The sequence below is a fragment of the Sapajus apella genome, unplaced genomic scaffold (assembly GCF_009761245.1).
Source record: "Sapajus apella isolate SASKATOON/1434 unplaced genomic scaffold, GSC_monkey_1.0 scaffold49, whole genome shotgun sequence".
NCBI classification, from domain to species: domain Eukaryota; kingdom Metazoa; phylum Chordata; class Mammalia; order Primates; family Cebidae; genus Sapajus; species Sapajus apella.
In genome coordinates this window covers 11266143-11279146 of record NW_022436989.1, presented here as the reverse complement: position 1 = coordinate 11279146, position 13004 = coordinate 11266143, and the positions used below count along the sequence as shown (strand labels likewise).

Below are 13004 nucleotides of genomic sequence, written 5' to 3'. Positions count from 1 at the left end.
CTTAAATTATGTGAGGACTTTGTCTACTTGCTTGTTTTTTAATTTTAATTTAATTTTATTTTAGACGGAGTCTTGCTCTGTCGCCCAGGCTGCAGTGCAGTGGTGCGATCTCCACTCACGGCAATTTCTGCCTCCAGGTTCAAGCAGTTCTCCTGCCCCAGCCTCCTGAGTAGCTGGGACTACAGGAATGCACTACCATGCCTGGCTAATTTTTGTATTTTTTTTTTTTTTTTTTTTTTTTTTTTTTGTAGAGACGGGGTTTCACTATGTTGTCCAGGCTGGTCTCGAACTCCTGACCGCAGGTGATCTGCCCCCATCTGCCTCCTGAAGTGCTGGGATTACAGACTTGAGCCACTGTGCCTGGTCTACTTGCCTGTTTTTAATACTGTTGTTCTGGTAATGGAGCAGCCTGGATGCTAGAGGGACACGCACTATTGGATTTACCTCTGTTACGTCAGCCTGGATGCTAGAGGGACACGCACTATTGGATTTACCTCTGTTACGTCATTTAATTCTAACAGCAGGCTCCTGAGCCTCATCACCTCCCTACCCTCCCGTAACCATTCTGAGGCGACTGCTTCAGGATCATCCAAAGATTTCACATATATTGTTTTTTAAAATTAATTTTATGGTTTATTATTATTATTTTAATTTCAGCCTCCATGGGTACATATGCAGGTTTGTTATGTGGATACACAGCATAATGGTTAGGTTTGGGCTTCTCAGTAAAGCAATCACCCAAATAGTGAACATTGTACTTAATAGGCAATTGTTCAACTCCGAGCCCCTCCCACCCTCCCCCCTTTTGGAGTCCCCAGTATCTGTTATTTCCATCTTTATGTCCATGTGTACCCATTCTTTAGCTCCCACTTATAAGTGAGAACATGCAGTATTTGATTTTCTGCTTCTGAGTTATTTCACTTAGGATGATGGACTCCAGTTGCATCCATGTTGCTGCAAAGGACAGAATTTTATTCTTTTCTTTTTTTGAGATAGAGTTTCGCTCTTGTTGCCCAAGCTGGAGTGCACTGGCGTGATCTTGGCTCACTGCAACCTCCACCTCCTGGGTTCAAGTGATTCTCCTGCCTCAGCCTCCTGAGTAGTTGGGATTACAGGTGCACACCACCATGCCCGGCTAATTTTTTGTATTTTTAATAGAGACAGGGTTTCACCATGTTGGCCAGGATGGTCTCAAAGTCCTGACCTCAGGTGAGGCCGCCTTGGCCTTCCAAAGTGCTGGGATTACAGGTGTGAGCCACCGCGCCCAGACAGAATTTTATTCTTTTTTATGGCTGCCATCATTATTTTTCAACCTCCCAAGATCCTCCCAACCATCCTTTGAGATCGTGGGGCAGATATCCCCATCCTACAGATGCCAAAAGGACGTTTAATGGATGTGTGCAGCCACCTAGACCGGAGCCCCATGCTCCTGCCCAGCACTGCCTCTTGGTCAGGGCTCAACTAGTGCCCTCTGACAGCACAGCATGTGTGATGGGCATATCGTATCAGGCACATTCCTTCTGTTCCAGATGCTCGGAGGATGGGATCTACCAATTCGTGAAAAGTTTTGGTTAACTAATTTAGTTACAGCAACATAAAATACCCTTAATATAATTCAACTAAATGTCTTGAAATCTCAAGTGTCTTGAGGACCTGAAGTGTTTGTGTTCCTGTCATTTAATTACCCCTGGGTTGGTAAATGGTGGACAGCATAGGGGATCATGCTTTGATACCCACTGGAAATTCCTACGAAAAATTCTCAGTCTCTTCACTCTCATAAAAATGGAATGAGGAACAATCCTGTGGCCATGGCTTGTGCCTCTTTGGAGGAGTTTGTTACTAAAGCCTTTGGTTTCTATAAAGTGTAATTCAGTTCACCTTCCTTTCCTTCCCACTGCCCCGACCTGTGACTATCCAGGTCTCCCTGGTGCCTGCTCACTTCCTAACACTAGGTTTTCTTTCCCTCCCTTGAAGCCATCTCCTTACACTCACCCTGGGACTCGGCTACCTGTAATTACTTCTCCATGCCACAGACAAAGTGATCTTTCCAAAGTTTCCCTGTTACTAATTTCTCAGGGCTGTTGCAACAAAATACCACAGACTGGGCGGCTTAAACAACAGAAATGTATTTGCTCATGGTTCTGGAGGCTAGAGGCTTGAAAGCAAGGCGTCCCCAGGGCCATGCTCCCTCTGAGACCCACAGGGAAGAATCTTTTCTTGTCTCTTCTAGCTTGTGGTCGTTGCCAGCCATCCTGGAAGCTCCTCCGCTTCCGGAAGCATCACTCCATTCTCTCACTTCATTGGCACATGGCCATCTTCTTTCTCCCAGGGTGTCGATGTTTCATCTCCTCCTCCTCCTCCTCCTCCTTCTCCTCCTCTTCTTCTTCCGCTTCTTTTTTGAGATGGAGTTTCACTCTTGTCACCCAGGCTAGAGGGCAATGGTGCTGTCTTGGCTCACTGCCACCTCCGCCTTCTGGGTTCAAGCAATTCTCCTGTCTCAGCCTCCCGTGCAGCTGAGATTATAGGAGCCAGCCAACACGCCTGGCTAACTTTTGTATTTTTAGTAGTGATCGGGTTTCACCATGTTGGCCAGGCTGGTCTGATCTCGGGTAATCCACCTGCCTCAGCCTCCCAAAGTGCCGGGATTACAGGCATGAACCACCGCGCCTGGCCTTTTTTAAAACAGAGTGGTAAGTGTTCTAGTACAGGCATGTGTTCCATGCTCTTGGGAGCAAAATGATGAGAAGAACTAATTTGATCTGGGGTAGAGCTGTAGGACTATTCTCTGTGATTGATTTTTATTTACTAATTTATTTTTGCTGGGAGAAGTTGGAGGCTTCTAGAAGTTCTGAAATTTTACTGCCCAGCTCCAAAGAAACTCCAAGGAAAGGCGTTTAAAACAAAATCCTTGCTTCTCCATTTGTTTCTTTTTCTCCTCTCTCAGTGGAAGAGATGGTGAGACCTACAGGAAATTGTCGAGGTGTAATTTTGTTCAGGCTCGAGGACAGGGGCTGAGTGGAGTTGGGAGCTGAGCAGGGGTTAGGGGACAGGGTTGGGAAATTAGGGTAATTCTCATCCCTCTCATGGACATTTTCAGAAATGGCTACGTTATTTAGTCTGAAATAAGTTTCCAGAACTTTAGACATCTGCATGTAAGTATAAATAAATTAAAAGAAATATATGTGATTGTGAGAACATTTGCTATTTTGAATTCCTTTAACACTATTACTCCCAACGGATGCATTGAGAACTGTGCTGAATTTTGTATCATCACTGATGTTTAGACCTTTGTGCAGTCAGTAGGAAAGTGATCCTTTGATCATCCTGTTTCAGTCAACCCAGGCCATAGCTCTGCCACAGTGAGTACTGCTCAGAACATGATTGGCCAATGACTGTTGCAGAAACAATGAGAAGAAACGCGTCTGTCCTCATCAGTCGTGACAACAAATGCTTTTCAGCTGTAAACTGCAGGAGGCTAGCACTGCAGAAAAGAGAGGAAGTGTGGTTCTGTGGTCCGAGCCGAGGAAATTCGGAAGGCTTGTTCTGTTTCATGATCCAGCATTCACCTCTTGTCAACCTTGATTTCATTCCTGTCGATTGAGAAGAAACACAAGAAACACAACCAATGGATGAGGCCAGTTGATAAGTTTGAGGCTAAACAGTTTCAAGTTTTTAATTGAAGTCGTAACTTTCCCAAGACAAAGCTCTCTTTTCACTTTGATCTTACAATTGACTATAGCATTTAAAAATAACTCTCTTCGTTTGTTGGTTTCTACAGTCAGACAAATATCCCATTCAAGATTCGGAACTCCCCAAAGGTATGTACAGTTAAAATAACGACTCGAACTTGTGATTATTTTAACATTGTGAACAAAGCACTACTCAACGTAATTTTTCATTATTTAAAATTGTAAAGCAGAAACATACCCGTAGATTAACTCGTGACTTGTGACATGATTGTCTCAGAAATTAATTTTTTTCTTTTTAAAAATCATATCTTTTAACCTTGCAATGGAAATGAATTTTCTGATTAAAAACTGTAAATTATTCCATGGCAAATTATGCGTTAAATTCCTGTGGTGTTTTTGACAGGCATAAAATGAAGACAGCCAGGACTCTGGGTTGCAGGGGTGAGAAATCTAACCCTAATTTGTTTAAAAAGCCGGAACTGGCTGGGCACAGTGGCTCGCGCCTGTAATTCCAGCACTTTGGGAGGCCAAGGTGGGTGGATCACTTGAAGCCAGAAGTTTGAGACGAGCCTGACCAACATGGTGAAACCCTGTCTTTTCTAAAAATACAAAAAAATTAGCCGGGCGTGGTGACGGGCTTCTATAATCCCAGCTACTTAGGAGGCTGAGGCAGGAGAATCACTTGAACCCGGGAAGCAGAGGTTGCAGGTAGCCGAGATCACACCATTGCACTCCAGCCTGGGCAACAATAGCTAAACTCTGTCTCAAAAAAAAAAAAAAAAGAAAAGAAAAAGAAAAAAAAAGTGGGAGACCGGGTGCTGTGGCTCATGCCTGTAATCCCAGCACTTTGGGAGGCCGAGGTGGGTGGATCACCTGAGGTCAGGAGTTCAAGACCAGCCTGACCAACATGGAGAAACCCCATCTCTTAAAAAAAAAAAAAAAAAAAGTGGGAACTCACTGACTTTGGGGTCTTTGGGCCCTGCTGGATCCAAGCATCTAAATGAGGCTGTCAGGTTGAGTCTCTCCACTTCATGGCTCTGTCGTCTTCCATGTTGGCTCCAGCCTTGAGCAGGATTTTCCTGCATGGAGGGAAGGACGATTACTAGCACCTCCTGCTTTATATGGTGTTCTCAAGGTGGTGGAGGAAGAGGGAACCTTTCCACCAGCACGCATAGCACAGTTTCAGAGATGACTGTGATTGGGGCAGTTTAGGTCACGTGGCCATCCTTAAATTGACTTTTGTCATCAGGAGGATGGAGGACATTGGCCAGGTCTGAGCCTTGAGCTCGGGCTGGGGAGGACGGTCATGGAGTGGATTTTCCCCAAACCACTGTGTCTAGGAAAGAATGTTCTGTGGCTAGACAAAGGGGTAAAAGATGCTTGTTAGGCCCAAAAACAAATTAAAAAAGCTGTCTTTGATAACTCATACACTTAGGCATGATGGAGACCATGGGGTGGCTAGACCCTAGCTTTTCATAATTAATCTCTCCTGCTGGCTTGCTGGGTGGTCAGCAGGTCAGCAGGGTTCTGTTCCTTTTTTTTTTTTTTTGAGACAGAGTAGTTTTGCTCTTGTTGCTCAGGCTGGAGTGCAATGACGTGATCTCGGCTCGCTGCAGTCTTCGCCTCCCAGGTTCAAGTGATTCTCCTACCTCAGCTTCCCAAGTAGCTGGGATTACAGGTGCCCACCCCCGCACCCGTCACCACACCCAGCTAATTTTGTATTTTTAGTAGAGGCAGGGTTTCACCATGTTGGTCAGGCTGGTCTTGAACTCCTGACCTCAGGTGATCTGCCTGCCTTGGCCTCCCAAAGTGCTGGGATTACAGGCATGAGCCACCATGCCCAACCCCTGTGTTCCTTTATGGAGGCCAAGCTGCTGATTGTCACAGTCATTCCTCTACCTTGTAGTCTGCTGACAACTCAGAGATGAGGGGTGGGATGGCGTGGGGTTGGGGACAATCAGATCCAACTAGTTTCAAAGAATGTCAGGGGCACCTGGCATCCTGGTCACCATGGAGGGGCAGGCATGCCCAGCACGTGCTAACGTGGGTCTCCCCAGCAGTTCTCATGGTAGTGGATAATTGTCCGGAGATCCCCAGGGCCAACCTGTCCAGAGTTTGACCAAAGCTCTTTTCCTCTTCTCTCCCTGCTATCCCTGACCCTTCTATCTGCTCCCTGAAATGACACCATTAGAATGTCCTTCCTTTTCTGTCCAAAAAGGCTGTGAGTGGCCTCAGCAAGTGGTTTCAGGTCTCAGGGTCTCTGTTTCCTCATCAGCACAGCAGGGAGGACAAGGTTACCATCCACCTCCCAGGGTGCTGGTGAGAATTCAGTGAAATAATTGAGAACGGTGCCTGGCACTTGTGAGCACCAGACATGGGTGCAGGGAAATCCGGCGAAAGAAGTGAGAAAAATCAAGATTCAGGACTGTCAGCTGCTTTCAGACAGCATGGCAGAGTGAAACCATCTTGAAAAGACGGAGCTGTAGTGGCCCTAGCATTGCAATGTAGTGGTGTGATCGGGCTCAAGATCTTTTTCATCACTCTTAGTGTGATTTCCTGTTTTGAAAGAAAAAGATTGTAGCTTAGCAACCTGATACTACAGTAATAGTATCATCAGGTTTCTCCTAGAATTTGGGTTCTACAAAACCTTAATGAATTTATAAGTAACGTGAAAGTGAAAACCATACCCAAGTCTTTCCTTTATCCTTATTCAAATAGTAATTTTTTTCTTAGATCAAGGAACAGATTGGAGTGAACATTGTTATTAAGTGCTTAATTTCTTATCTCCAAATAAATGCTTCATTTTATATGTAAATGAATCATGTCTAGAAGTTTAAAAACTTACTCCTGCATTTGCACTCAACATGTCTGCTAGCATTTTTCTTTGGTCTTACTGGTGGGGCCAATACTATCATTAGCTATTGTGGTAATTTTCTCATTAAAGTTGTTTATGGCTGCGTGCCATGGCTCGTCATGCCTGTAATTCCAGCACTTTGCGAGGCCAAGGTGGGTAGATCACTTGACTCCAGGAGTTCAAGACCAGCCTGGGCCACATGGCAAAACCCCATCTGTACCAAAAAAATATTAAAAATTAGCCTGGCGGCCAGGCATGGTGACTCATGCCTATAATCCCAGCACTTTGGGAGGCCGAGGCGGGCAGATCAGAAGGTCAGGAGTTTGAGATCAGCCTGATCAACATGGTGAAACACCGTTTCTACTAAAAATACAAAAATCAGCCGGGTCTGGTGATGCATGCCAGTAATCCCAGCTATTCAGGAGGCTGAGGCAGGAGAATTGCTTGAACCTGGGAGGCGGAGGTTGCAGTGAGCCAAGATCGTACCACTGCACCCCAGCCTGGGCGACAGAGTGAGACTCCATCTCAAAAAAAAAAAAAAAATTAGTCGGGCATGTGGCATGTTCCTGTAATCCCAGCTACCAGGGAAGCTGGGGTGGGAAGATCACCTGACCCTGGGAGGTTGAGGCTGCAGTGAGGCGTGAACCTCCTGAGCCACACCCCAGCCTGGGTGACAGAATGAGACCCTATCTCAAAAATAAATAAATAAATAAATAAAACAAGTTGTTTTTAGGGAAAGAAAATCCATGTGAATTAACGAAGAGACTGGTTTATAGACTTAAAAGCAATTGTAATTTAATTCTGTAAAGAAAAGACTAGGACTCCAACATTTAAGTGAGTTTTAAGGAGGCCAGCTTTATTTACTAGAATGGTCGTTTGTAATAAGCATTAATGGTTTCACAAAGTCTCTTTCATACTGTTAGTATATTCCTACTTTATTCACAGAGAGTATAAAACTATCCTCTAACATTGGCCGGAATGTAGTGGTTCTGAATAATGCGGTTTTAATTATCAGCTGTGGAAATCTAGTGTAATTTCAGTGATCAGCATCTGTTTTTGAGGTGAAATGTGTTAATATTATACCTGTTTTCTCATGGGGCATCAATGCAGAGCTTCCTCCTCAAGCAGCACCCCCCCCGATTTTAGAGATTTTGGGGGTTCGTTTTGTTGGAGCTCTTTTCTGAGAGCACTTCTGTGAGTCTGCAGGTACTAAGAACTGGAGAGATGGGGGGTTATTTTCCATCACATGACTCCCGGTATCTTATAGAAGCTGCTGGCTTGATTGTTCCGAAGGGAATGTGACTGTTCACATTTTTGAGAGAAAAATGTGTTTGGAAAAGGAATTATTTTGATTTTTGAGCCACTATTCATCCTGGGAGAAAATTACACGTAGATACATAGACAAATCTAAGAAGATTTTATCATCTTCATTTTCTCTAGTGTCCTTGCTCTTTTCTTTGATCATTCAAAAAATGTTACAGTGAATTTAGAAGTTAAAGAGAAGCAAGTTAGACTTTATTTTTCCTTTTTTTTTTTTTCTGAGCCTTGCTCTGTCGCTCAGGCTGGAGTGCAGTGGCGTGATCTTGGCTCACTGTAACCTCTGCCTCCCAGGCTCAAGTGATTCTCCCACCTCAGCCTCCTGAGTAGCTGGGACTCCAGGCGTGCACCACCACACCTAGATAATTTTTATAATTTTAGTAGAAACAGCATTTCACCATGTTGCACCAGGCTGGTCTTGAACTCCTGACCTCAAGCGATCTGCCCACCTTGGTCTCCCAAAGTGCTAGGATTATAGGCATGAGCCACTGCACCTGGCTGAAGTAAGGTAGGCTGATGCTACCTTAAGAAATTTGAGGAACTTGAACTTAAACATAGATGCCGTTTGGTGGGGGGAAGGGGTCTTTTAGAACAATGTGTTAATTAAATTAAGAAGTAGTTCAGTTTGAACATGTGATGAGAAATAAACAAGTACTAGAAAATCACTAAATAATTCAAAAGTAGAAATGTCTGCCCTAAAACTAGCAAGCCAATGTGTGATAACTGATATGATTTCCTACCTCACGGGTTGATAGTGACGTCATGTTAATAGCTGTCCCTGTTCTCATGGGAAACTCACCATCCTCCCACCTGCATTATGTGTTGTGTGTTCTCATCCTGCTTATTTCATAAATACACTCCCCGCCCCTGCCCCCAAGCCTTGACAGAGACCTGCTTGGGAATCTTCTGTTACAGTAAACCAACAATCATCGTGCCCTCCCCTTCCAGTTATGACAAGAATACAATGGTAACAATTCTCTAAAAGATTTTTTAATCTTTTGTGTGTGAGAGGACAGTGGCGGGGGGGAAGGCAGTATGACCATGGCAGCATTTGGAAAACCACCCGAGAAAAGTTGCTGTTAAATTCAAGTTCTTGGCCGGATGCGGTGGCTCACGCCTGTAATCCCAGCACTTTGGGAGGCTGAGGTGGGCAGATCACCTGAGGTCGGGCGTTTGAGACCAGCCTGACCAACATGGAGAAACCCCGTCTCTACTAAAAATACAAAATTAGCTGGGCATGGTGGCAGGCGCCTGTAATTCCAGCTACTCTGGAGGCTGAGGCAGGAGAATCGCTTGAACTCGGGAGGTGTAAGTTGCAGTGAGCCAAGATTGTGCCACTGCACTCCAGACTGGGTGACAAAGCGAGACTCTGTCTCAAAAAAAAAAAAAAAAAGAAAATTTAGGTCTTATGCCACAGAGTGTGTGCTTTTTAAAATCATACTTTGGTTCTTTTTTTTTTTTTTCCAGCTGAAGAATGTGATGCAATTACTTTGAACTGCCCACCAAATTCAGATATGCAAAATCAGGTAAGAATAATTTCAGCTATATTTTACCTTTAGGTACATGATAACCCACCTAAAATTTTTTGAGAATTATAAAACTTTACAAATAAAGAATAAAGAACAGGATTTCTAGGTCTTAAACAGGGCTTGCAAATGGTCTCTAAGCACCCCAGCAAGGTAGCATATCTTTAGACCTTTTTTACTTCTAATAAATATCGTCGATTTCGTTCATTCTTTGAAATATTTATGTACATGCCAATAACAGAAAATCAACGCTGGTGAGTTGTAAAGGAGAGTTGCTTTCTTTCTAATGCAGTTGGTACTTTGTCGATGTGCAAATTCTTTAAGACACAACATAACTAACATAACTAGATAATCTAACATAACACTTTGGTAATGCGTTATACAACTTTAATTTTTTTAGATATCTGATGTCAAACTTTAACATATTATTTCTATTGTCTTTCTCCAAAAAGGAAATAAAAGAATGTTCTTTCTTTATTTTTAATTTTTTTTTTTTTTTTGGCACAGAGTCTCACACCCTGTTGTCCAGGCTGGAGTGGAGTAGTATGATCTCAGCTCACTGTAACCTCTGCCTCCCGGGTTCAAGAGATTCTCGTGCTTCAGCCTCCTGAGTAGCTGAGACTGCAGGTGTGCACCACCATGCCCGGCTAATTTTTTTTTTCTGGTATTTTTAGAAGAGATGGGGTTTTTACCTGTTGGCCAGGCTAGCCTCGAACTCTTGGCCTCACGTAGGCCTCCCAAAGTGCTGGTAATTACAGGCATGAGGCACTGTGCCTGGACAGAATGTTCTTTATTTTAAAGTTCAGACTGTGCAAAAAAAGTACAAACAAAAAATCGAGAATTGCCTGTCATTCTACTGTTCCACCTTTTGATGTACATCCTTTTGGGGACTTCCTTGGTCAATTACTTCTTCTTTTTTTGTTTTTTGAGGCTGAGTTTTTGCTCTTGTTGCCCAGGCTGGAGTGCAAAGAAAGGTACAATCTCGACTCACTACAACCTCCGCCTTCTGGGTTCAAGCAATTCTCCTGCCTCAGCCTCCCAAGTAGCTGGGATTACAGGCATGCACCACCACATTCAACTAATTTTCTATTTTTAGTAGAGACAGGGTTTCTCCATGTTGGTCAGGCTGGTCTCAAACTCATGACCTCAGGTGATCCACCCACCTCGGCCTCCCAAAGTGCCGGATTACAGGCATGAGCCGCCGTGCCTGGCGGGTCAGTTACTTCTCGTACTGTCTAAGTCACCTCTGTTCTCTCTATCAAAGCTCATTGGCAGAGCTGCTTAAGTATATTTAGAGCATTAAATATCTCAAAGGGACGTCTTACCTCGAGATAGGCTGGTTCAGTTCTGCTCCTTCTATATATAACATCAAGTTAATTTTTAACAAGCTGTGCTTAGTCTTGCTTTAAAAGTATCAGTCTATAGTAAAGTCTTTAATGGTAACATTTTTGGGTAGTCAAATCACCTCTATAATAAAGAGAAGTTACGCAATAGTTGAAAAATAAGCAATTTAAATCAAAACACACAACTCTCCTGAAAATGGTCAATGGTGCTACTTTAACTTTGTTTTGGGGAATCTTCAACCATTAATTGTGACTATCAGACTTCACTTTTTCCTCCTGAGAGTCAACACTTTCCTTGAGATAACAATCTAACAATGGGCTTCTGTACTTACTGAATTCAAACTAGCTTAGTAAACAGAAAATATAAATTTGTCCTTCTTATAATCCTAATTTTTAAACAAAGTTTTGCTCCTCAAATTTTTTGGTAACATGTAGACCTCTTTAAAGATAAAAGAATGCTACATTTTTAATGTAGTTTTCTTTTAGAGATTTTCTAAAACCATTTAAGATGAGGTGCAGAATGTTAGCACACTGTTGAGCATTTTTCCTAATTTCAGTGTTATAATTTTGGCGATATCGAGTAAATACTATGCTAAAAGGTGAAACTGTATTTGTCAACTAAAAAAATAGGGGAAAGACCTCTTTGAGATTTGTAAAGTTCTATTTTAAAACAAACTGTCTTCTTGTCCTATAAAAAGTAGTCCTATAAGCTGGCTGCTTCCGTTAACTATTTCTTTGTGTAATCTGTAGGATTTGTTTTAACTGCTAGATACTCAGAAAGATTCTTTGAAATGAACTTGGCAGTTAGAACAAAGAAAATTCACAGAGAGAAATGTTTAAAAGAAGAAAACAACCCACACTCCATTCTATAGTTCAGACATTAAAAGCAAACTGGAAGCCAGGCCCAATGGATCACACCTGTAATCCCAGCACTTTGGGAGGCCGAGGCAGGTGGATCATGACAAGGTCAGGAGTTCAAGACCAGCCTGGCCATGATGGTGAAATCCCGTCTCTACTAAAACTACAATAATTAGTTGGGCACGATGGCAGACGCCTATAATCCCGGCTTCTCGGGAGGCTGAGGCAGTACAATTGCTTGAACCCAGGTAGTGGAGATTGCAGTGAGCCGAGATCACACCACTAAACTCCAACCTGGAAATCAATAAATTAATAAATAAATTAATTAATTGCCTGGGTAATTAATTAATTTAGAGACAGAGTCTCTAATAAATTAATTAATTTAAGATTTATTTATTAGAGACTGTCTCTAAATTAATTAAAGGTTTATTATTAGACTGTCTCTAATTTAGAGACAGAGTAATAATTAATTAAAATGAAACAAAAACAGGCTGGAACTATGTTCTTTAGAATAATTATTATCTGCCTTTTTAGTGATTTTTATAATTTAAGAACTAAAATCTACTTCTACTAAGGCTTAATTTTAGCTTCCTTTTTGAATGATGCAGAAGAAAAACGTTATCGTGTCCCAGTGTCAAAAACTAAAGTCTAGGCCAGGCATGGTGGTACATGCGTGCACCACCATGCCTGCCTAATTTTTATATTTCTGGCGGGGATGGGGTTTCTTCATGTTGGCCAGATTGGTCTCAAACTCCGGACCTCAAGTGATCCACCCACCTCGGCCTCCCAAAGGGCTGGGATTACAGGCATAAGCCACTGTGCCTGGTAGAGATTCTAATACTGTTTTTACTGTGCCTTTTCTGTGTTTAGATACACAAATACTTACCATTGTGTTACAGTTGCCTATAGTATTCAAGTCAGTAACATGCTGCACAGGTTTGTAGCCTAGGGGCAATAGGCTTTCCCACAGCCTGGTGTGTGGTGGGCTACACCATCGAAGTTTGTGTAAGTGCACACTATGATGTTCATACAAATGAAATCACCTAAGGACACATTTCTCAGAGCATATCCCCATTGTTAAGTCACACATGAATGTAATGATTTCTTTGATATCTAACAAGTCTCTCAAAAGTTTAAGTTCTGCATTATGCTATAGAGAATAAATGGAAACCCTCTTAATGATTGATGTTAAAGTAGCCACTAGTTTTACATCTTGTTTCCTCATCAGAGAGACAGAAGTCTGTTTCTAAGGTTGCAGAGTTTGTATCTTAAGTGGGACTCACCCCTGTGTCTGACCCTTCACACACCACCTGCACCTTCCTTTTAGAGGGCTGGATTCCTCCTTCCTCCTAGCTCCCATGCACACCCTGTCATTGAGAGACCAGGGCCCCATCTGTCGTGCCTTATTTCCTAGGCT

At 42.9% G+C, this 13004-nt stretch overlaps 1 protein-coding gene across 2 annotated transcripts in view; it reads left to right on the top strand.

Moving 5' to 3' along the window:
* EDARADD (EDAR associated death domain) overlaps positions 1–13004 on the top strand; it is a 51385-nt gene that overhangs the window by 15025 nt on the left and 23356 nt on the right. For both annotated transcript variants that reach the window (XM_032242276.1, XM_032242277.1), the window contains exons 3-4: positions 3779–3818; positions 9328–9386. In XM_032242276.1, the coding sequence (XP_032098167.1) occupies positions 3779–3818; positions 9328–9386 (99 nt within the window). The remainder of the gene's footprint in view (positions 1–3778; positions 3819–9327; positions 9387–13004) is intronic.